Source organism: Dendrobates tinctorius, unplaced genomic scaffold, assembly GCF_039654945.1.
Source record: "Dendrobates tinctorius isolate UK_male_01 unplaced genomic scaffold, ASM3965494v1 ptg000003l, whole genome shotgun sequence".
In the NCBI taxonomy this organism is placed as follows: Eukaryota; Metazoa; Chordata; class Amphibia; order Anura; family Dendrobatidae; genus Dendrobates; species Dendrobates tinctorius.
Window position 1 is genome coordinate 36667978 of NW_027361671.1, and position 25591 is coordinate 36693568.

The 25591-nt window shown below is 45.0% G+C and overlaps 1 protein-coding gene across 9 annotated transcripts in view; it reads left to right on the plus strand.

Annotated features, from left to right (window-relative positions):
* The window catches only part of PPIP5K2 (diphosphoinositol pentakisphosphate kinase 2), a 184478-nt gene that overhangs the window by 153477 nt on the left and 5410 nt on the right, over positions 1–25591 (plus strand). For 3 of the 9 annotated variants that reach the window (XM_073546011.1, XM_073546250.1, XM_073546572.1), the window contains 3 exons: positions 17335–17454; positions 17998–18060; positions 18919–19065. In XM_073546011.1, coding sequence (XP_073402112.1) covers positions 17335–17454; positions 17998–18060; positions 18919–19065 — 330 coding nt within the window. The remainder of the gene's footprint in view (positions 1–17334; positions 17455–17997; positions 18061–18918; positions 19066–25591) is intronic. The other 6 variants (XM_073546083.1, XM_073546649.1, XM_073546164.1 and 3 more) reach the window with 3 other exon arrangements.

Consider the following 25591-nt stretch of genomic DNA (forward strand, 5'->3'; position numbering starts at 1 on the left):
TTGGTTCTACCATGGAACCAGTTTCGCCTTCCATACCTGTTTCCCCCGTTGCTATTGCTTCTGAGGGTCGTCAGGAAGATCAAAGCAGAGGGGGTCCCAGCAATTCTGCTGGCACCAGACTGGCCCCGACGGGCGTGGTACGCAGATCTTGTGCGGCTGCACACCGATGTCCCATGGCGATTGCCGGAGCGCCCAGATCTACTGCACCAGGGAACGATCTTCCACCCGAACTCAGGGGCCCTGTGTTTGACGGAATGGCCGTTGAATCTTGGATTCTAACTCAAGCAGGTTTTGAGCGTGAGGTGGTTGCTACAATGGTTATTGCCAGGAAACCGACCTCAGCGAGAATTTACCATCACACCTGGAAAATTTTCTTCACTTGGTGTCGAGAGCGGGGTCATTCGCCCCTGACATTCTCTATTCCCAACATCTTGGCTTTTCTTCAATCAGGCCTAGACTTGGGGCTGGCCCCGAGCTCCCTTAGGAGACAGATATCGGCGCTGTCCGTCCTTTTCCAGCGAAAGATTGCTACTAATATGCAGGTAAAGACTTTCATCCAGGGAGTCTCTCATCTAGTACCCCCCTATAGGGCACCTGGGATCTTAACCTGGTCCTGAGCGTTCTGCAGGAAACGCCTTTTAAGCCGCTACAGGATATTTCCTTAGCGTGCCTCTCTTGGAAGGTGGTATTTTTGGTAGCCATTACCTCCGTTAGGCTAGTCTCGGAGTTGGCGGCTCTATCTTGCCGAGCACCTTTTGTCGCTTTCCACAAGGATAAGGTGGTGCTTAGACCAGCTCCCCCCTTTCTTCCGAAGGTGGTTTCCGCTTTTCACATCAATGAGGATATTGTCTTGCCTTCGTTCTGTCCGGCACCAGTGCATCGCGTAGAGAAAGCTCTTCACACCTTAGACCTAGTGAGAGCACTTAGGAGGTACGAGTCACGGACGGCACCTTTTCGCCAGACGGATACGTTGTTCGTGCTCCCTGAGGGGCGCAGGAGGGGGCTTGCGGCCTCAAAGGCGACCATAGCCAGATGGATCCGTTTAACTATTCAGGAGGCCTATCATATCAGAGGTGCGTCAGTTCCAGCAGGGATCAAAGCGCACTCTACTCGGGCAATGGGCGCCTCTTGGGCGCTTCGGCATCAGGCCTCGGCGGAACAGGTATGCAAGGCAGCAACCTGGTCCAGCCTGCACACATTTACTAAACATTACAGTATCCATACTCAGGCTTCAGCGGATGCGAGCCTGGGTAGAAGGATTCTCCAAGCAGCAGTGGCGCACCTTTGAACAAAAAGAGGTGCATGCAGCTTGGATCGGTGAGTCAATCTCCCACCCAGGGACTGCTTTAGCACGTCCCACAGTACCTGTGTCCCCCAATGAGACGAAGGAGAAACATGGATTTTTGTGAGTACTCACCGTAAAATCCTTTTCTCCGAGACGCTCATTGGGGGACACAGCACCCACCCTGTTAACCGGTTGGCTTGTGTTTATTTAATTAATGTGCCTTTTTTCGTAAGTATCAGGGTGGTCCCTTGCCAGACATACTGTTTACTGCATTAAGGCTGATTGTTGTTGTTCTCCTACTGCTTTTACACTAAACTGGCTTCCGCCCGCAATCAGGGTGAGAGTGTATATGGCGGGGGAGGAGCTAACCTTGTGTTGTTTGCCTAGTGTCAGCCTCCAGATGGCGGTAGCATACACCCACAGTACCTGTGTCCCCCAATGAGCGTCTCGGAGAAAAGGATTTTACGGTGAGTACTCACAAAAATCCATGTTTCAGGCCTTTACGGTATTATCATAGAATCATAGAATGGTAGAGCTGGAAGGGACCTCCTGGGTCATCTGTTCCAACCCCCTGCACAAAGCAGGATTCACTAAATCATCCCAGACAGATGTCTGTCCAGCCTCTGCTGGAAGACTTCCATTGAAGGAGAACTCGCCACCTCTCGTAGCAGCCTGTTCCACTCATTGATCACTCTCACTGTCAAAAAGTTTTTTCTAATATTCCCCTTTGAGGACTTCTGAATAATCAGTATATATCCATGCTATGCAACTGTTTTGTTATTTCTTCTGTGTTGGTTAGGGTGTTTGTTCCCGATCTCACACCAGGTCCTCCACCTCCTTCCTATGTGGTGGACTTAATATGCATACTGTTCCACTGATTTTGTCAGTTTACTATTATAACATACTTTTTTACCAGCTAAAAATATCTCCTAAAGTGCCAAATCGGCCACTTTTTTTTGACTGCCCTCTCCACAATTTCAACTTTCCTGGTAGCTGGTCACTCTGGAATATGTCTCCCTGCAGACCCTCATTCACAGAAAAAAGAAGGGAGGAAACATTCACATTCTGGCAAGTGTAAAACCAGAAGTCACTATGGGAGCTCTCTGCTATGAGGTAAGGGATCTAGTGGTATTCCATCCTCCCCGCGGCGGCACAGTAGAGTAGCAGTGCACCCACAACTGGCCTTGCTTCAGAGTGCTCACGTGCTGGATCCTCCTTAGTATTTAGCAGGCCATTACTGCTGCAGTAGGTTTGGGGTTTAGGTTATAACTTGCATTAGATGAATTTTCAGTCCTTTCTCCGTTAATTTGGTAATTTGTGGATCCAGAGTTGTCAGCAAAGATCTAGAAATGCTTTAGATTTAGCCCATGCGCTTTTATGCTAGCAGAAATTTTCTAATATTTATAAAATACAGATTTACGTATGTGTGCCTATATGTATTTATTATGCGATATTTACTATTATATGAGGCACTCACAGCAAAAATACAGGGCTTCCCAAGCGTCAGTCCTCACGGCCTCCAACAGATGTTGCTCTTTGGATTTTGCTACTATTGCAGAGGTGAGAGAACATGTGGTAATTCCTGATGCCTTGATGATAATTCCTTCACCTGTGCAGTACTAATGAAATCCTGAAAACATGATCTGTAGAGGGTTGTAAGAACTGGCGTTTGGGGAAAACTGGACTCCTCTCTTCTAAATATGTGATGTAGTGTAGATGCATTTACATATTTTCCTATCACCGACTTACCTGTTTTCTAATACCTTTATGGTGGTCTTCTGAGTATTTGTCGGCCCACATAGGGACTTCAGGTCCACACACAACCCTATGTAATTCAGGGAAACCCTGGAAACCTACATTACATTACAGACATAATTAGAAAGGATTAAGGGATACATTTTTTGCTGACAGTGCTTCTTTAACCCCTTTCTGCCATCAGACAGAATAGCACCCCCGATGGCAGCACCCCCCGCTTTAATGTGGGCTCTGTCGGTGAGCCTGCATCAAAGCTGGGACATGTCAGCTGTTTTGAATAGCTAAGGCTACTTTCAGACTAGCATTCTGAGGCGCAGGGCCGCCGGTAAGCTCCGCCTCCGGCCGCGCCTCCTCCGGTCAGCTCCTCCTATGATCGCATGACGCTGCATGCGATCAGTGTACCCTATATTTAGCGTTGGGTACGCTGGCCGTGCGCCGGTATGATTTTGCCGACGTGCACCAAACGCACCGTGTTGAATTTTTGTGAGCTCGGCGCAGCGCCAAAAGGGCACAAGCGCTGGCAAAATCATACCAGCGCACGGCCAGCGTACCCAACGCTAAATATAGGGTACGCTGATCGCATGAAGCATCATGCGATCATAGGAGGAGCTGACCGGAGGAGGCGTGGCCGGGGCGGAGCTTAGTGGCGGCGCTGCGCCTCAGATCGCTAGTCTGAAAGTAGCCTAACATGTGCCCGCAATAGCCACGGGTGGAATCGGGATCCGCCCGCGGCTATTAACTAGTTAAATGCCGCTGTCAAACTCTTGACAGTGGAATTTAACAAGCGCTTCCGGCCGGAAATGCGCTCACCAGTGACCCCTATCACGTGATCGGGGGTCATTGATTCGTCTTCATGAGAACCAGAGGTCTCATTGAGACCTCTATGGTTGTTGATGTCAGATTGCTATGTAGCAGAGGTGATCGAGTTGTGGCAGGTACTAGCCTCCCATGGAGACTATTGAAGCTTTTTTAAAGGAAAAAAAAAGTTTTTAAAAATATGAAAAAAATATAACAGTTCAAATCACCTTCCATTCACCCCATTCAAAATAAAACAATAAGAAAACCCACAGACATGTTTGGTATCGCCGCTTTCAGAATCGCCCGATCTATCAAAAAAAAGGATTAACCTGATCGCTAAACGGTGTAGCGAGAAAAAAAAAATCAAAACGCCAGGATTACGTTTTTTGGTCACCACGACATTGCATTAAAATGTAATAACGGGCAATTAAAAGATCATATCTGCACAAAAATGGTATCATTAAAAATGTCAGCTAGTCACGCAAAAAATAAGCCCTCACCCGACCCAAGATCACGATGCTACGGGTCTTGGAAAATTGCGCATTTTTTTTTTTTTTTTTTTTTTAGCAAAATTTGGATTTTTTTTTTCACCACTTAGATAAGAGAACCTGGACATGTTTGGTGTTTATGAACTTCTAATGACCTGTAAAATCATAATGGTAGGTAAGCTTTAGCATTTAGGGAACCTAGCAAGAAAGCCAAACAAGAAACAAGTGTGACATTGCACTTTTTTGCTATTTCACCACACTTTTTTGCTTTTTTTTTTTTTTTTTTTACCGTTTTCTGTTACACGACACGGTAAAACCAATGGTATCGTTCAAAAGTACAACTCGTCCCACAAAAAATAAGCCGTCACATGGCCATATTGACGGAAAAATAAAAAAGTTATGGCTCTGGAACGAAAGGGAGCAAAAGCGAAAACGCAAAACAAAAAAAAAGCTTCGGTCATTAAGGGGTTAAAAGGAATCTCATCAGGTTTTTGCTACCCCATTTGAGCAACATGATGTAGCAGCAAATGCCTGGATTCCAGCAATGTATAATTTACTTGGCTGTTTGCTTTAGTTTTGATAACATTCCTGTTTTATGTGCTGCGAATAACAATTCTCTGCTGAGCTCTGTATACACACCACTGATTGGCAGCTTTCTGTATACACACCACTGATTGGCAGCTTTCTGTATACACGGTGCATAGGCAGGAAAGCTGACAATCAGTGGTGAGGTTAGGGTTATGTGGCTGATGAATATGGAGTAGCCTATGGTAGCAAGTTTACTAGTCATCTAGTCGTCTCCCTTTGATAAAACTGATTTCATCAAACTACAGCAAGCAGACTTAGTAAGTAAAACATCGCTGGAATCAGGATCTCTACTGGTTATATCAGGCTTCTCTCAGATTAGGTGGCAAAACCTTGGTGACAGATTCATTTTAACCAGTGCCACTTGGTTACTGAATGGGACATGGATTTCTGAAACATACACTCCGTACTTAATTTGCAATATAGCGTAGACAAACTTTGTTTGTAATTTTTGTTACATTGGAAAGAGAAGTTGGCATGTCCCCAAATGTTTTAACCTGCAGATACGGGGTTAATCTGCAGGTTAATGGTGTTCTCAAGCCATGTGGCAGCTGCAGTGACAGTCTTATAGATGCAGCTGAAGCTGCTTTAGTCACCGCTCAGTTCACAGTGAGCAGCAGCTGTCACAAAGCCCCTGCACTTGCTGACCACCGGGTTTATAATGATGAACTTCTGAGCTGTCAGTCAGTGCTGGGGCGTGGTTACTGTCACCAGTGACTGAAAATGCGCCTTGATGACTGAAAGCCAAAGGCTGCCAGGAGGAATAAAGTTAATTTCCTCCCAACAGCCAGCTTTTTGGTGCGGCAGCCCAACGTCTTAAGAACGCTATTAACCTGCAGATTACTTCCATATCAGCAGGTTAATAGTGTTTTTTTTCATATGTGTAGTTGAACAGTATATTTAGGAGGGGATTGTATTCTATCTTAAAGGGCTGCATCCAATCCCATCATTTGCTGTACATGTATGCTTGTATACACTGTACTATGCTGATCTACACATTGTGGAACCGATTGTGGAACTTATTTTTCATTCCACCTTCTACTGATTCAAATGCAATTTGTTCGTGGGGCAGCCCTTTTAACATCAGGTTTGTTGGAATCTGCAACCCGGCACCACAATTGATAAGCTGTTTTCAGCTCCCACTGCCAATGGATGTAAATGGAGCCAAACAAGACAGCTCCGTTTACTGTGTAGTGGTCTTTATCGGGCACTGCAGCTCATCTTCCTGGTATCTTCAGTATAAGATCAGTTGGACAGGGTGGACAGCAGTGTGAGCAGCCTCTTCCTAGCTAAGCACCCATTATATCTTCACTGTCTGATCAGAAACACTGTGGAGAGCAATATGAGCAGCCTCTTTTCAGCTTCAGAACTCATGGTATCTTCAGTATTAGATCAGATGGACAGCAATCTGAGCAGCCTCTTCTCAGCTTCAGTGCTCCTGATATCGTCAGCATTCGATCAGATGCACATGGTGAACAACAGTGTGAGCAGCCTGTTCTTACCTAAGCACTCCAGTTATCTTCACTATCAGATCAGAAACACAGACAGCAGTGTGAGCAGTCTCTTCTTACCTCAGAACTCCTGGTATCTCCAGTGTTAGATCAGATGGACAGGGTGGACAGCACTGTGAGAAGCCTCTTTTCATCTTCAGCACTCCTGGTATCTCCAGTATTAGATCAGATGGACAGGGTGGACAGCAGTGTGAGCAGCCTCTTTTCTTTTCATCTTCAGCACTCCCGGTATCTACAGTATTCGATCAGATAGACCGGGTGGACAGCAGTGTGAGCAGCCTCTTGGCTTCAGCACTCCTGGTATCTCCAGTACTAGAACAGAATAATCTAAGAACACCTTATCCTACATATGATGGGAGGTGTTAGAGCTTTCTACTGCACATGCTCACAGGCACCTATTCATATTCTAGGACACTGTGTAACATGACGTTCATTTTTATGCACTATATTAATGGCGGAAGTTAAAAGGAATCTGCCACCCCATTTTTGGCCTATAACATGCGGCCACCGCCATCAGGGGCTTATCTACAGCATTCTGTAATGCTGTAGATAAGGCCCCGATGTAACCTGAAAGATAAGAGAAAAAGAAGTTATATTCTCACCCTGGCACATCAGAGGGGAGAGAAATAGGGTCTCCTGTACCTCCTGGCATCCCTCCCGTCCTCCCATAAACCCCATTTATAAGGCACTTATTAAACCTGACAGGGCACACCTGTGAAGTGAAGACCATTTTCGGTGACTATCTCTTGAAGCTCATCAAGAGAATGCCAAGAGTGTGCAAAGCAGTAATCAAAGCAAAAGGTGGCTACTTTGAAAACCTAGAATATAAGACATATTTTCAGTTGTTTCACACTTATTTAAATCTACAATTTTCATAGTCATGAAAATAAAGAAAACTCTTTGAATGAGAAGGTGTGTCCAAACTTTTGGTCTGTACTGTATTTATTTCCATTTTTCCATTAGGATTACAATTGGGCTAAAGTTAGGGTTACGATTGGGGTTGGGATTAGGGTGAGTATTAGGGTTACCATTGGGTTAGGGTTGGGGTTGTGATTAGGGTTATGGTTAGGGTATGTTTCCACGTAGCGTATGATGCAGGTATTTGCTGCGGATTGAAGCCGCAGCGTTCAATCCGCAGCATCCAGATGTTACAGCAAGTGGAGGGGATTTTATGAAATCCCGTCTCCTCCACTATGCGTGCACGGACGCGGGTGTCACACCCGAAATTACCGACATGCGGCACGTCTTTATAGACCGCAGCATGTCTATTTATCCTGCGGAGACAATCCGTCTCCGCAAGATAAATAACCCAGTCTATGGATAGGATGCCGTGATTCCGCATGTGTTCAATGAACACATGCGGAATCACCGCTCGTACAAAAGCCGGAAGCGCTTTGGGCGGAGCCGGGTATCCACTGTGTCCAAAGCGCTGCCAGAATGCAACGTGGAAATATATCCTTAGGGTTGCGATTAGGGTTAGGGGGTGTGTTGGGGTTAGGGTTGTGATTAGGGTTATGGTTAGGGATGTGTTGGGGTTAGGGTTGGCGTTAGAATTGAGGGGTTTCCACTGTTTAGGCACATCAGGGGGTCTGCAAATGCGACATGGCGCCACCATTGATTCCAGCCAATTTTGCGTTCAAAAAGTCAAACGGTGCTCGCTCCTTTCTGAGCTCTGCTGTGCGCCCAAACAGTGGTTTCCCCCACATATAGGGCATCAGCGTACTCAGGGCAAATTGCACAACTTTGGGAGTCTAATTTCTCCTGTTACACTTGGGAAATTAAAAATTTGGGAGCTAAAAAATTATTTTTATGGAAAAAAAAATATTTTCACGCCTCTGCGTTAAAAACTTATGTGAAGCACTTGGGGGTTCAAATTGCTCACTGCACATCTAGATGAGCTCCGTGGTGGGTCTAGTTTGGTGATGAGCGAGTATACTCGTTGCTCAGGTTTCTCCGAGCATGCTCGGGTGTCCGAGTATTTTGGCGTGCTTGGAGATTGTTTTAGTAGTCTCGGCTTCATGATTTGCGGCTGCTAGACAGGATGAATACATGTGAGGAATGCCTGTTTGTTAGGGAATTCCCACATGTATTCAGTTTGTCTAGCAGTTTTTAACCATAAATCATGCAGCTACTTCGAGAAAAACTAAATCTCCGAGCACGCCAAAATACTCTGAGGATACCCGAGCATGCTCGGGAAAACCCGAACAACGAGTATACTCGCTCATCACTAGTCTAGTTTCCAAAATGGGGTCACTTGTGTGGGGTTTCTACTGTTTAGGCACATCAGGGGCTCTCCAAACACAACATGATGCCCGCAGACCATTCCATCAAAGTTTGCATTCCAAAAGTCATTCGAGCCCCGACGTGTGCCCAAACAGTGGTTTCCACATATGGGGAAATAGCGTATTCAGGACAAATTGGAAAACAAGTCTTGGGGTCCAATTTCTCCTGTTACCCTTGTGAAAATAAAAAGTTTTGGGGCTAAAAAGTCATTTTTGTCGAAAAAAATGATTTTTTATTTTCACAACTCTGCGTTATAAACTTTAGTGAAATATTTGGGGCTTCAAAGTTCTCACAACACATCTAGATAAGTTCCTAGTGGGATCTAGTTTTCAAAAGGGGGTCACTTGTGGGGGGTTTTCTACTATTTAGGCACATCAGGGGCTCTCCAAAAGCAAAATGGCGTCCGATCTCAATTCCAGCACAATTCTGCATTTAAAAAGTCAAACGGTGCGCCTTCCCTTCCGATCTCTTCTGTGCGCCCAAACAGTGGTTTACCCGCTGTGAGAATCATGTGGGAATAGTAGATGAGGGCAGGTATATCTCGCCCAGATTCCTTTCCTATGTGGCCTAGTCTGGTCAGTATCACACCTGCTTACTAATGAATAATGGGAGGCGGATATAAAAGGATGCCAGGTGGTTGTGTGAGTGTCTCAGCCTGGGAACACAGAGAGCCTGTCGGTGTGAGAGACACACGTGAGTGGAAGCAGTGCCCACTGCAACTGTGGTTTGGCTGGACGGGAGAAGCCCGCCAGTTGGTAGTTAGGTTGTCCATTGTTTAGTTAGTGCCGGACAGGCAAGGATTTGTTTTATGTTTTATTTCCTTTTGCATTGCTTTCACCGTTAATAAACCTGACCCAGGGTCAGTTATACACGAATCCCAGCTCTGCGCCTGAGTTTCATGCTGATCGCACGTGACCTTTGTCCCCAGCAAAGGCGATCCCGGAGTGTTTTATCACATTGTGGTGGAGAACGCGGGCAACACGTTGCAAGCATGAGCATGGAGGACGTGGTGAAAGCGCTGGTACAGTCCTCCGCCGTCCAGCAAGAAGCTAATCGGGTGATGATGGCCCAGCTGAAGGAGTTGGTGGACATGACAGTTACCGATCGTTCGCTTCTCCAGCAGGTGGCGCAGCGCCTGGCAAGCCTACAGGAGGTTAACCTGGAAGCCGAGTCGAGAGTGATTCACGTGAGTCGGTACTGGCAGAAGATGACGACCGAAGATGACGTCGAGGCATACCTGACCACGTTTGAACGGACGGCGGTGCGAGAAAAATGGCCGAAGGCACGATGGGCCGGACTGATTGCCCCGTTTCTTTCCGGTGAGGCCCAAAAGGCTTATTATGACTTAGAGCCTGAAGCCGCGCAGGACTTTGACAAACTGAAAGCCGAGATCTTGGCCCGGCTGGGAGTGACGACCGCTGTCCGTGCACAGAGAGTGCATCAATGGACTTATCAGCCGGATAAACCACCGCGGTCACAGATGTTCGACCTGATCCACGTGACGAAGAAGTGGCTACAACCCGAGGTATTGACAGCGCCAGAGATAATCCAGAGAGTCGTCATGGACAAGTACTTGAGAGCTCTACCGCCAGCCCTGAGGAAGTGGGTAAGCCATGGAAATCCTACGACGGCAGATCAAATGGTGGATCTGGTTGAACGTTACTCCGTGGCGGAAGGACTCCGAGATGACGCTACCCCTCCTCGTTCATCATCTCCACGTGGAACCGGTAAGACTGTTCCAGGGAGTAGGGGAGATGGAAAAATCCCTAAGACAGTGGGGGAGGAAAACGGGACTGCCCGCACTGCGAGGCCGAGAGTAACGAACTATGGTCTAAGCAAGGGGCCTGTTAGGTGTTTCCGCTGCCAAGAGATGGGACATATTGCTGCGAACTGTCCGGTCACTACTGAACCCATGCAGTGCGACGTCACAGACTCTAAAAACCGCATGTCTATGGTTGCACGGGTGGTGAGTGTGAATGCCGGTCAAAAGGATGTGGAAAAACACTTGTGTGATTTAATTGTTGATGGCAAAAATGTGGTGGCATTGTTAGATTCGGGAAGTGTGGTGACTCTGGTGAAGGCCAGTCTGGTGTCAGCCCCGACTGGACCATCAGACAAATTTTCTGTAACATGTGTGCATGGAGACACCTGTTCCTACCTCACCACGGTCATATGCATTACTACTTCCTATGGGTCTGTGCAACATAAAGTGGGACTCGTCCCGGCGTTATTGCATGATGTTATCTTGGGCCGGGATTTTCCCCACTTCTGGCAATTGTGGGAGAATCAGTTGATGCCCTCGGGTAATAGTGTACATGATTCTTCTCCCAAGGCGCGTGGGGGTCTTGAACCCCTGGAAGATGTCTCCCCGGAAGACTCGGGGGAAGAGTCTGCGGGATATGACCTGCAGTTCCCGTTTTCAGTCATGGCGGGTGATACGGAGGAGACCGGGGAAGAGGAGGAGGCCGACAGCCGTCCACCTCCCCGTTTGCCGGATTTAGAAGTTCAGAAAGATGACTTACAAAGCGAGCAAATAAAGGATCCTACCCTTTCTCAGGCTAGGACAAATGTAAAAGTGATAAATGGGGTACCCGTAGAACCTGGCTCTAGGTTGGCATATCCTTACATGGTTCTGGAGAATGATTTACTCTATCAGATAGAGAAAAAGGGGGAAGATACGGTGCAACTATTAGTCGTGCCAAAACCCTACCGGCGGCAGGTGCTGGACCTGGCCCACGGACATGTGATGGGAGGTCACCTGGGAGTCCAGAAAACCACCGAAAGGATATTACACTGTTTTGTTTGGCCAGGCATGCATCACGATATTCGTGTATATTGTGAGTCTTGTCCTGACTGCCAAGCCTCTGCACCTAAGCCCGGTTCTGTAGCCCTTTGGTACCCCTACCTATTGAAGTCCCGTTTGAGAGGATTGGGATGGATTTAGTTGGGCCCCTTCCACGATCTGCACGTGGACACCAACATATCCTGGTCATCTTGGATTATGCCACTCGTTACCCGGAGGCCATCCCTTTGCGTAACACGGCCACCAAGACAATTGCCAAGGAACTGGTGCATGTGTTTAGTCGGGTCGGTATACCAAAACAGATACTCACCGACCAGGGGACCCTCTTTATGTCCAGGGTAATGAAGGAGCTCTGCCGATTGTTACAAATCGAACCGTTACGCACATCCGTGTATCACCCTCAAACAGACGGGTTGGTCGAACGGTTCAATAAAACTCTGAAGCAGATGCTGAGAAAGGTGATAGACAAGGATGGGAAGAACTGGGACTATTTACTTCCGTATTTGCTTTTTGCCATCAGGGAAGTACCCCAGTCTTCCACGTGATTCTCGCCTTTCGAGTTATTGTACGCCCGACGTCCTCACGGACTGTTAGACGTTGCAAAAGAAACCTGGGAGGGTCAGGTCACACCGTTTAAAACAGTGATAGATCATGTCACACAAATGCAGGACCGTATTGCGGCTGTTATGCCTATCGTCAAAGAACACATGATACAGGCTCAAGGAGCCCAAAAAAGAATCTATGATAGGGGCGCCAAGATCCGTACGTTTGCACCCGGAGATAGGGTGTTGATCCTGGTCCCCACGGTGGACAGTAAGTTCCTGGCAAAGTGGCAGGGCCCCTTTGAGATTAAGGAAAGAGTTGGTGAAGTAAACTACAAAGTATACCAGGCAGGTAAACGGAAACCTGAACAGATTTATCATGTAAATCTGATAAAACCCTGGAAAGATCGGTCTGCCTTGTCAGCGGAGCTGGCCCGTCCCGTCTGCTCACATACCGTACCGGAGGTACGGGTTGCAGAGACTCTCTCGGAGCGGCAAAAGACTGAGGTCAGGCAGTTTCTACTTCACAACCAAAAGTTTTTCTCAGAAAAACCCGGGCAGACTACGCTAATGAAACATGACATTCTAACGGAACTAGGTGTCACAGTTCACGTAAAGCCCTACCGAATCCCGGAAGCGCACCGTGAAGCCGTTTCCCGAGAAGTGAAGGCAATGTTAGAGTTAGGTGTCATTGAGGAATCGCACAGTGCTTGGTCCAGCCCGATTGTGCTAATTCCTAAACCGGACGGCACCATCCGGTTCTGCAATGACTTCAGGAAACTGCGGTCTCAAAATTTGATGCCTACCCTATGCCCCGGGTCGACGAGTTACTAGATCGGTTAGGGAAAGCCCGGTATATTACGACCCTAGACCTAACAAAGGGGTATTGGCAGATCCCTCTGGCGGAGGCTGCCAGAGAAAAGACGGCATTTGCTACCCCAGAAGGTCTATTTCAGTATGTGTATATGCCGTTTGGACTGCACGGAGCACCGGCGACCTTCCAGAGACTGATGGATCGAGTCCTGAGGCCACATAGGCGGTACGCTTCGGCCTATTTGGACGACATTGTCATTTACAGCTTGGACTGGGAGACTCATCTCCAGAAAGTACAAGCTGTGATTGACGACCTGTGGGAGGCAGGTCTAACCGCGAACCCCAAGAAATGTCACATCGGGCTAGAAGAAGCAAGGTATTTGGGGTATGTAATTGGGAGGGGTGTTGTTAAACCCCAGGTTGATAAGATTCAGGCAGTTCAGGACTGGCCGCAACCTGTCAACAAGAAGCAGGTACAAGCCTTCCTGGGGATCGCCGGCTATTATCGCCGGTTCATACCCAATTTTGCAGCCATCGCTACCCCCCTGACGGATCTTACAAAAGGGAAAGACTCCGTCATGATTAAATGGAGTTTAGCGGCTGAAGAAGCCTTCCATAGCCTAAAACGGGCACTTTGCTCTCAGCCCGTACTGGTGACTCCGGACTTCTGCAGCGAGTTTGTGGTACAAACAGATGCCTCTGATACCGGGATCGGGGCCGTACTCTCACAAGTGAGGGACGGAGTGGAACACCCAGTCCTCTATCTCAGCAGGAAGCTGAATAAACACGAGCAAAGGTATGCAGTCGTAGAAAAAGAGTGCCTCGCCATTAAGTGGGCTCTAGAGGCCCTCAAATATTACCTGGTGGGCCGAAAGTTCAGGCTGATCATTGACCATGCCCCTCTCAAGTGGATGCACTTGAACAAGGAACGGAATAGCCGGGTGACCCGGTGGTTCCTTGCCCTGCAGGCCTACACTTTTACGGTGGAGCAGCGCCCAGGGGTACAGATGGGGAATGCAGATGCCCTGTCCCGAGTGCACTGTTTGGCGGGTGTCATTGCTCGACCGGAGTGGTCTGAGCAGAGGGGGGGGATATGTGAGAATCATGTGGGAATAGTGGATGAGGGCAGGTATATCTCGCCCAGATTCCTTTCCTATGTGGCCTAGTCTGGTCAGTATCACACCTGCTTACTGATGAATAATGGGAGGCGGATATAAAAGGATGCCAGGTGGTTGTGTGAGTGTCTCAGCCTGGGAACACAGAGAGCCTGTCGGTGTGAGAGACACACGTGAGTGGAAGCAGTGCCCACTGCAACTGTGGTTTGGCTGGACGGGAGAAGCCCGCCAGTTGGTAGTTAGGTTGTCCATTGTTTAGTTAGTGCCGGACAGGCAAGGATTTGTTTTATGTTTTATTTCCTTTTGCATTGCTTTCACCGTTAATAAACCTGACCCAGGGTCAGTTATACACGAACCCCAGCTCTGCGCCTGAGTTTCATGCTGAACGCACGTGACCTTTGACCCCAGCAAAGGCGATCCCGGAGTGTTTTATCACACCGCACATATAGGGGTATCGGCGTATTCAGGAGAAATTGCACAACAAATGTTGCGGTTCATTTTCTCTTTTCACACTTGAGAAAATAAAAAAAATTGGTTCTGAAGTAAATTTTTAAAAAAAAATAAGGTTAAATGTTATTTTTTTTCCTTCAACAATGCTTCAGTTCCTGTGAAGCACATAAAGGGTTATCGTAATTAACTTCTTGAATGTGGTTTTGAGTACCTTGAGGGGTTCAGTTTTTAGAATGGTGTCACTTTTGGTTTTTTTCTGTCATGTACACCCCTCAAAGTGACTTTAAGGCTGTGGGCACACGTAGCGTTTTAAAACGCTCACTAAAAACCGCACTCCTTCCCAGAAATCGTGCGTTTTTTTCCGTGCGATTTCACCGCGATTTTACCGCGATTATGATCGCGATTTTGCCGCGATTTTCATGTGCGATATTCAAGCACTTTCCAAGTGATTTGAAGCATCGCTTGGAAAGTGATTGACAGGTCGGTCACACTCGTCAAACATAGTGTTTGACAAGTGTGACCAGGTTTTTACTATTGAGGCCGCCTATGCGGCATCAATAGTAAAAGATAGAATGTTAAAAATGCTAAAAAAAATTTAAAAAATCGGGGTATATTTACCTTCCGGCGTCCCGCGCTGCATTCCCGGGCCTCAGCGTTCCCAGTAATGCCTTGCGAGACCTGTGATGACGTAGTCTCGCGTTACTATAGCGATCTCGCGAGACCACGTCATTACAGGGCCTTGCCGCAAGGCATTACTGGGAACGCTAGGACGGGAATGCAGCGCCGGACATCGGAAGGTAAATATACCCCGATTTTTTTTATTTTTTATTCTTTTTTTACAGGGGTATGGTACCCAGGGCCTGGAGGACAGTCTCCTCTCCTCCACACCGTGGGTACCAACCGCACATGAGACGCTTAACTTTCCGCATGGTGGGCATAGCCACATGCGGGAAGTAAGCGATTCTCATGCATTCCTATGGGTGCGGAATCGCGGCAATTCTTTGCGATTCCGCACAAAAGAATGAGCATGCTGCGATTTTTTCCGCGATGCGATTACGCCGCGGAAAAAAGCGCAGCATTAGCACAGCATGTGCGGAATGCCATAGGAATGCATGGGGGGCGTTTTGTACACGATTTTTAAACGTTTTCGCGCTGAAAATCGCGGCAAAAACACTTAAAAATCGCTACGTGGGCACACAGTCTTAATGTGATGTGGTCCCTAAAAAATGGTTTTGTAAATTGTGTTGTAAAAATGAGAAATCGCTAGTAAACTTTTTGTTTCCAAAATTGTGCTGATGTAAAGTAGACATGTGGGAAATGTTATTAAAGTAATTTATGTGACATATCTCTCTGATTTAAGGGCATTTGAAAATGGCAAAATTTAAAAAAATTTCGCCTTATCTCCTTTTTTTTTCATAAATAAGCACAAGTCATATTGAAGAAATTTTATCACTAGCATGAAGTAAAATATGTCACGAAAAAACAGTCTCCGAATCAGCGGGAACCGTTACAGCGTTCCAGAGTTATAGACTCATAAAGTGACAGTGGTCAGAATTGTAAAAATTGGCCTGGTCATTAAGCTGCAAACTGGCTCTGTCACTAAGGGGTTAAGTACGACCACAGCAGTAAATAATTTGACACTTTTAAAACTATAATGAGGCCTCCAATCCCTCTGCACTACTTTTACATTTTTTTCCTTAAGAATAATGGCCACTGATTCATCATTTGCATTTTTTTATTTTTAAGTTCCTTATCTTTTTTCTGTCTTGTATTCTCTGACTGTTATTGTGCCAAATTCATCAAAATGGCACAAGTGGTTCATAAATTTTGCAGAAAATAAAAAATGGGCATTTTTCTTGTCACTTATCCTTTTTGCGACCTTTTGAGCAAAAATTCAATTTTTTTCAAAATGTTGCAAAAGATGCGACTTGTCGAATTGGATGCATAAAATCCCTTGTGTGGGGGGGGGGAGAACTTCAGTTAAATTTTGTATAGTATAGCGTGGCACTACTGTAGGGCGCACAAGTAGGTTAGCCAAACCAAAGCCTAAAGGTGAAAATAACTTGGCACTCAACTCATAGCGTCCAAAATCGAAATAATTTTTATTTTTGCAGTCTGCAAGCGTTTCGGCCTACATGGCCTTCATCAGTCCAACAGCTTTTTTTTAAAAAATTGTTTAGTAGGTGAGTAAGAAGAACGAGCATTATGTAGGCTCCTGTTGGACGGAGTATATAAGGTAAGCTGTACGGCCCCCTATTACAATAAGAATCTCTGATATTTATGCTGAGAATGCCTGTATGGCAGACCCTTGTGAGGCTGTTATATGAAATTTTAAGGCACGTTTGTACGGCTCTCTGTTATGGTGGGATTCTGTTCATTCAAGGTCTGTTCATTCAAAAAAAAGCCGGTGGACTGATGAAGGCCATGTAGGCCGAAACGTTTGCAGACTGCATAAATAAGATGTATTTCTATTCTGGACGCTATAAGTTGAGTGCCAAGTTATTTTCACCTTCAGTTAAATTTTGTGACTTGGGGGGGGGGGGGAATTTGCAATTGAATAGGCGAGCACATATGAAATAGACTTCCAAAAAGGCACAATAATGAACTGGGTTTAAAAAAAGGTACAAAGCTGGACAAAAAACAGATGAAAAGATGACGATGAATCGGGGCGAATGTGTATTCAAGTATAAAGAAAAACTAAATTACCCCCAAGAACTGATAAGAAATGTTGGTGAGCAGAAGATGGCACAGGATACTTTCCGGAGGATGCTTATTCTATTCTATCTGTAACAATGCCAGTTCTTGTGTTCAGCTTGGTGCCAGTTGAGCTCTTTTTTTGCATGTTGCATGCGTCACTTATGAATGGAGGTACACTAGGTTGCTGTATTTTCTCTAACTCTCACTAGGGTCTCACTGCGCGGGTCTCTTTAGTACTACTGTGCTGGGGGCCTCTTCAAGTGCACCTAACCTACTGGATTATGCTCGTGCTCATCGTAAAAAGCTGACTACTTCTGGCTGCATAGATGGTATGTGCAAATACACACACACACGCTCTTGTTTTGTGCAAAGGTTGTGCCTCTGAACGGAGGACAGCCCACACTTTTTTTTTTTTTTTTAATTTACTTGTTCTTTTATTTTATTTTTATTTTTTTTTAGTTTCCCCCAATAGTGTATTTGGGAAAGATAGAAAAACTAATGAAATCTTTTATAACAGAGCTTCCATCATCAATTTTGTAAGCTTCTTTTAGGTTCCAATGTTTCTTCCTTTTTTTCTATATTTACAAAACCTGTAAAGAATTGATGTAATTTTTGTTTGGACTCCAGTTTAAATGGCTAAAACGGAAGTAGCCAGCTTTCCTGTTGAATTCTGAGGGTTTCACAAAACGCATCCTCCAAGGTTTCCTCTACTAGCCCAAGTTTCTCTGCTGTGGTGGCACTGCATGCTGCTGGATTTTAACAAGTTCCAACTCACGGGGGAGTTTCCTCTTCTCTCCTTCCTATTTCTTTCTTCTTTTTCTTTTGATTTGGTAGCTTTTATGAATTTCAGGTACTCTTTTTCTCTTTCTTAGACGCCACACGCAGCTCTGCTGTTAAAAGGTTTTCTATCTCATTTGCTCGACACCCAACCAATGGTATGTTTTGTTAATTTTAAATGATACCCCCATGCTTCATTTTTTTTTTTTTTCTTACATTTGGTTTCCAAACATAGGATGCGAGTTCCACTTTTCTTCTTTGCTCATCAGCGCATTGGCTTTAACATTTCACAGATATTTTGTCTCAAGCAGCAAGCTCCTTTTTGTCATTTTTCTATATGGCTAAATGTAATTTTTCAGCTGCCAGAAATACATTAAACATCGGCATCAATGCAATGGTCTAAATTATGATTGACTAATGTCAAAGTTTTCTCCTTTTACTTTGTGTAATGTGTCATTTTACACAGTGTTTTTTGTTTTTTTGTTTTTCGCGGGGCTATTATATTTCTTAGGACTCTTTTATCCACATGTAGGTTAGTCCGCTTTCTGATATGTGAAAAGGGCTTTTTTTATATGTAAAAAAATGCTATTTTTTGTTATATCTTTATAGGCTGTCTTTAAACACAGATAAAATTGTCACATACACATTCCGTAGGTAGATCTCTAATAAATTGGAGACATCCCATGAGATATCTATAAATTCACTGTGGTTCCGCCACCTGCTATTTCTTTTTTTATTATTATGCTTTATGGGAATGTATTTTCTTGTGGTTTTGATGCAATTTTAGTATTGGCAGATGCACAGGTAAGTATCTTGCAGTAGTTAGTTTTGTACTGAATAACTTAGGCTTTGACTTGTTTTACGTAGATTTTGTACACTGTGTTGTTTTTACTAGTGGTGATGGTACTGTGCATTTTTATTTTTAATAGTTTGATGTGTTTTTTTTTTTGGTTTTTTTTTTACACATACAGATGTGAGCGTAACTTTTCAGACATATTTCCATGTTTGTGTTACAGGATTTGAGCTGTACTCCATGGTGCCTTCCATATGCCCCTTAGAGACTCTTCACAACTCCTTGTCTCTAAAGCAGGTGGACGAATTCCTTGCTGCCATTGCAGTACCTTCGAGTGAATGTTTCTTGGATACCCCAACATCATCTCCTTGTAAGGTTTTTTTTTATATCTTATACTTATGTAATATGGTATATATCTGTTCTGCATCTGTGTATATAATACTAGCTTGACTCGTGCAAAATTTTTGCACATTGGTGGTCGGGGGCGCAGGCGATTTCAGAAAAAGCAAGCTGGTCAAATATAAATGTATTTCATGAGCTGATGAACACAGACAGGTTTTTATATATGTAGATTGGTTTTGATAAGTAGAGGTCAAAAAATGTTTTCCGGTTGAGGTGCCACCTGCAGGTGATTGTGTCTTTCTGCAGGTTTATGAAAATGAATGTTTAAACTGTATTTAGTGATAAAATCGTGAATGTGGTTTGTTTGGCTGTTTTCTTGCTGAAGGGAGAAAGTTTACCTTTCAAATGGTGTATCATGTTTGTGGGTGGGGCGAAGTAATCATCGAAAAAGCAGTTCATGTTTACAAATGTGTTGGCAGTGTCCTTGGGGTACTGTGCTGCCACCTGCAGGTCATTTTTCTTTACTGCAGGTTTATGAAAATGAGTGTTTAAACTGAATTTTGTGATCAAATCGTGGATGTGTGGTTTGTTTGGCTATTTTCTTGCTGAAGGGGGCAAGTTTACCTTTCAAATGGTGTATCATTTGTGTGTGTGGGTGGTGTATGAACGGGGATACAAAGGAAACACCGAAAAACAGTGTTTAGAAATTATTAAATTAGATAGATAATCTGTACCTACAAGGTTGGCGGGATTTTGAAAAGGCAGAAAGAAACCTACTTTCAGGGTCAGACTTAGGTGTGTGAAGCCCACACGGGGAATTGACTCTAGGGGCCTACGCTACAACTATGTGCAAATAACTGTTAGCCGTTGTCTCTGTTATAGTGGAGCGTCGACTGTAAAACACAGGCTCCTGCACATCTACTGTGCTCCACATAACTGGGATGTACAATTATAATAATAATCTTTATTTTTATATAGCGCTAACATATTCCGCAGCGCTTTACAGTTTGCACACACATTATCATCACTGTCCCCGATGGGGCTCACAATCTAAATTCCCTATCAGTATGTCTTTAGAATGTGGGAGGAAACCGGAGTACCCGGAGGAAACCCACGTAAACACGGGGAGAACATACAAACTCCTTGCAGATGTTGTCCTTGGTGGGATTCGAACCCAGGACCACTGAGCCACCGTGCCGCCCCTTCCCGACCTGTGACACAGCGTATGCGTCATGAAAGTCGGTGCCAATCCGACCTATGACGCATACCCTGTGTCATGAATTCAAAGCCCCCCTGCGGGTCGGGTGACCGGGGTCAATGAAAGGTCACCCGACCCGCAGATACAGGGGGCTTTGTAATTCACCACAGGGGGCGTGGCTTCGCCCCCACGTGGCTACGATCGCTCTGATTGGCTGTTAAAAGTGAAACAGCCAATCAGAGCGATAGTAATATTTCATCAATGAAAATTGATGAAATATTACAATCCAGCCATGGCCGATGCTGCTGTAGCATCGGACATGGCTGGAGACACCGATCCGACCCCCCCCACCGGCGATCGCCCCCCCGCAACTGAATGACAGCGGCGATCTGCCGCCGCTGTCATCATCTGCCCCCCTCCCATTCCCTCTGCTCCCCGCCAGCTTCCGATAACCCCCTCACCCCCTCTCACCTCCCCCGGCACCTTCTAAGTCCCCATGTTGCTCCCGGTGTCCGGCAGGTCCGGTTCATGGGCGCCGCCATCTTGGAAAATGGCGGCCGCATGCGCAATGCGCCCGCCCGAATCTGCCGGCTGCAGATTCCATTATTTCATTTTGATCACTCTCACAGTGATCAAAATGAAATAAAAAGTAAATGAACCCCCCGATTATCACCCCCATAGGTAGGCATAACTAATAAAATAAAGAAAATATTTTTATTTTTATTTTTCCATCAGGGTTAGGGTTGGAAAGAGGGTTAGGGTTGGAAAGAGGGTTAGGGTTGGAAAGAGGGTTAGGGTTGGAAAGAGGGTTAGGGTTGGAAAGAGGGTTAGGGTTGGAAAGAGGGTTAGGGTTGGAAAGAGGGTTAGGGTTGGAAAGAGGGTTAGGGTTGGAAAGAGGGTTAGGGTTGAAAAGAGGGTTAGGGTTGAAAAGAGGGTTAGGGTTGAAAAGAGGGTTAGGGTTGAAAAGAGGGTTAGGGTTGAAAAGAGGGTTAGGGTTGGAATTAGGGTTAGGGTTGGAATTAGGGTTAGGGTTGGAATTAGGGTTAGGGTTGGAAAGAGGGTTAGGGTTGGAATTAGGGTTAGGGCTGGAATTAGGGTTAGGGTTGGAAAGAGGGTTAGGGTTGAAAAGAGGGTTAGGGTTGAAAAGAGGGTTAGGGTTGAAAAGAGGGTTAGGGTTGAAAAGAGGGTTAGGGTTGGAATTAGGGTTAGGGTTGGAATTAGGGTTAGGGTTGGAAAGAGGGTTAGGGTTGGAAAGAGGGTTAGGGTTGGAAAGAGGGTTAGGGTTGAAAAGAGGGTTAGGCTTGTGGTTAGTGTTATGGTTAGTGTTGAGGTTAGGGGTGTGTTGGGGATAGGGTTGGGATTATGGTTGGGGTTAGGGCTGTGGTTAGGGTTGGAGTTAGAATTGAGGGGTTTCAACTGTTTAGGCACATCAGGGGGTCTCCAAACGCGATATGGTGCAACCTTTGATTCCAGCCAATTTTGCGTTCAAAAAGTCAAACGGTGCTCCCTCCCTTCCAAGCCCCGACGTGTGCCCAAACAGTGGTTTACCCCCACATATGGGGTATCAGCGTACTCAGGAAAAATTGCACAACAACTTTTGGGGTCTAATTTCTCCTGTTACCCTTGGGAAAATAAAAAATTGGGGGCTAAAAAATTATTTTTGTGGAAAAAAAATGTTTTTTTTCATTTTCACGTCTCTGCATTGTAAACTTGTGTGAAGCACTTGGGGGCTGAAAGTGCTCACCATACATCTACATAAGTTCCTTGGAAGGTCTAGTTTCCAAAATGGGGTCACTTGTGGGGGGTTTCCACTGTTTAGGCACATCAGGGGCTCTGCAAACGTAATGACGACCGCAGACTATTCCATCAAAGTCTGCATTTCAAAACGTAACTACTTCCATTCCGAGCCCTGACATGTTCCCAAACAATGGTTCCCCCACACATATGGGGTATCAGCGTACTCAGGACAAACTGGACAACAACTTTTGGGGTCCAATTTATCCTGTTAACCTTGTGGAAAAAAAAATTGCGGGCTAAAAATCATTTTTTTGAGGGAAAAAAATGATTTTTTATTTTCACGGCTCTGCGTTATAAACTTCTGTGAAGCACTTGGGGGTTCAAGGTGCTCACCACACATCTAGATAAGTTCCTTGGGGGGTCTAGTTTCCAAAATGGGGTCACTTGTGGGGGGTTTCTACTGTTTAGGCACACAGGGGCTCAGCAAATGTAACATGACGCCCGCAGACCATTCCATCAAAGTCAGCATTTCAAAATGTCACTACTTCCCTGCTGAGACCCAACGTGTGCCCAAACAGTGGTTCCCCCCCACATATGGGGTACCAGCGTACTCAGGACAAACTGGACAACAACTTTTGGGGTCCAATTTCTCCTGTTACCCTTGTGAAAATAAAAAATTGCGAGCTAAAATTCATTTTTTGAGGGAAAAAAAAAGATTTTTTATTTTCATGGCTCTGCGTTACAATCTTCTGTGAAGCACTTCGGGGTTCAAGGTGCTCACCACACATCTAGGCAAGTTCCTTATGGGGTCTAGTTTCCAAAATGGGGTCACTTGTGGGGGGTTTCCACAGTTTAGGTACATCAAGGGCTCTGCAAATGTAACATTATGCCCGCAGACCATTCCATCAAAGTCTGCATACCAAAACGTCACTACTTCCCTTCCGAGCCCTGACGTGTGCCCATACAGTGGTCATCCCCCACATATGGGGTATCCGCGTACTCAGGACAAACTAGGCAACAACTTTTGGGGTCCAATTTATCCTGTTAACCTTGTGGAAAAAAAAATTGCGGGCTAAAAATCATTTTTTTTGAGGGAAAAAAATTATTTTTTATTTTCACGGCTCTGCGTTATAAACTTCTGTGAAGCACTTGGGGGTTCAAGGTGCTCACCACACATCTAGATAAGTTCCTTGGGGGGTCTAGTTTCCAAAATGGGGTCACTTGTGGGGGGTTTCTACTGTTTAGGCACACAGGGGCTCAGCAAATGTAACATGACACCCGCAGACCATTCCATCAAAGTCAGCATTTCAAAATGTCACTACTTCCCTTCCGAGCCCCGACGTGTGCCCAAACAGTGGTCCCCCCCACATATGGGGTACCAGCGTACTCAGGACAAACTGGAAAACAACTTTTGGGGTCCAATTTATCCTGGTACCCTTGTGAAAATAAAAAATTGCCGAATAAAAAATTTTTTTTTTTAGGAAAAAAAATGATTTTTTATTTTCACAGCTCTGCATTATAAACTTCTGTGAATCACCTGGGGGTTCAAAGTGCTCACTATGCATCTAGATAAGTTCCTTAGGGGGTCTAGTTTCCAAAATGGGGTCATTTGTGGGGGAGCTCCAAAGTTTAGGCACACAGGGGATCTCCAAACACGACATGGTGTCCGCTAACGATTGGAGCTAATTTTCATTTCAAAAAGTCAAATGGCGCTCATTCCCTTCTGCGCCCTGCCGTGCACACAAACAGTGCCCCCCCCACATATGGGGTACCAGCGTACTCAGGACAATCTGGACAACAACTTTTGTGGTCCAATTTCTCCTGTTACCCTTGTGAAAATAAAAAATAGCGTGGTAAAAAATCATTTTTGAGGAAAAAAAATGATTTTTTATTTTCACTTCTCTATGTTATAAACTTTTGTGAGGCACTTGGGAGTTCAAAGTGCTCACTTCACATCTAGATAAGTTCCTTAAGGGGTCTAGTTTCCAAAATGGTGTCACTTGTGGGGGAGCTCCAATGTTTAGGCACACAGGGGCTTTCCAAACGCGACATGGTGTCCGATAACGATTGGAGTTAATTTTCCATTCAAAAAGTCAAATGGCGCTCCTTCCCTTCCGGGCCCTGCCGTGCACCCAAACAGTGGTTTATGACCGCATATGAGGTATTGGTGTGCTCAGGAGAAATTGCCCAACAAATTTTAGGATCCATTTTATCCTGTTGCCCATGTGAAAATGAAAAAATTGATGCTGAAAGGAAATTTGTGTTGGAAAAATTAAAATGTCCATTTTTTCCTACCACATTGCTTTAGCTGCTGTGAAACATCTGAAGGGTTAATAATCTTCTTGAATGTGGTTTTGAGTAGCTTGAGGGGTGCAGTTTTTAGAATGGTGTCACTTTTGGGTATTTTCTGCCATATAGACCCCTCAAAGTGACTTCAAATGTGAGGTGGTCCCTAAAAAAATGGTTTTGTAAATTTTGTTGCAAAAATGAGAAATCGCTGGTCAACTTTTAACCCTTATAACTTCCTAACAAAAAAATATTTTGCTTCCAAAATTGTGCTGATGTAAAGTAGACATGTGGGAAATGTTATTTAGTAACTATTTTGTGTCACATAACTCTCTAGTTTAACAGAATAAAAATTCAAAATTTGAAAATTGCGAAATTTTCTAAATTTTCGCCAAATTTCTGATTTTTTCACAAATAAACTCAAAAATTATCGACCTAAATTTACCACTAACATGAAGCCCAATATGTCACGAAAAAACAATCTCAGAATCGCTCGGATGCGTTGAAGCGTTCCAGAGTTATTACCTCATAAAGGGACACTGGTCAGAATTGCAAAAAATGGCCAGGTCAGTAAGGTCAAAATAGGCTGGGTCATGAAGGGGTTAAAGGGGTTCTTTGGAAAAAAATAAGTTATCACCGATCCACAGGTTTGGTACGTTATAACTTATTGATCCTTATAATACCAACATTGGAATCCGCACTGTTCAGTAGAATGGGGAACTTTTATCCTTAATAGGGCACTTTTACCCTTATTTTAAAATGGAGAAGCAGGTCTGATGTCTGATTGCAGCTCCATTCATCCTCTTTGGGGCTTCCAGAAAATGCCAAGTGCAGCGCTCAGCCACTTAGGGAATGAATGGATCCGTGGTCGAGTCGTTCATGCCGCTCCATTCTAATGGGTATAAAAGTTGCACATTCAGCAGTCTACCACCACTAATCGATAACTTATCACTTATCACTTATCCTTAGACCGCGTTCAGCATTTGATGAGTATTTTACATCAGTATTTGTAAGCCAAAATCAGGAGTGGAACAGTCAGAGGGAAAGTATAATAGAAACAGGTCACCACTTCTGGATTTTTCACCCACTCCTGGTTTTGGCTTACAAATACTGACCAAATACTGACTGTGTGAATGTGGCCTTAACATGAGTGGTTACTTTTTTTTTCTTCAGGAAAACCCCTATAAGTGCATATTTGCTACTTTGTAATAGTCACAGAGCAGAGAGGGGTTAAATGTCAAGTATTTAATCTCTATTGGAAATAAAGAATGTTGCCTTTATTGATATCAGAGAGAACAAGTGACCTCCATACACAACACAATCCACTATACCA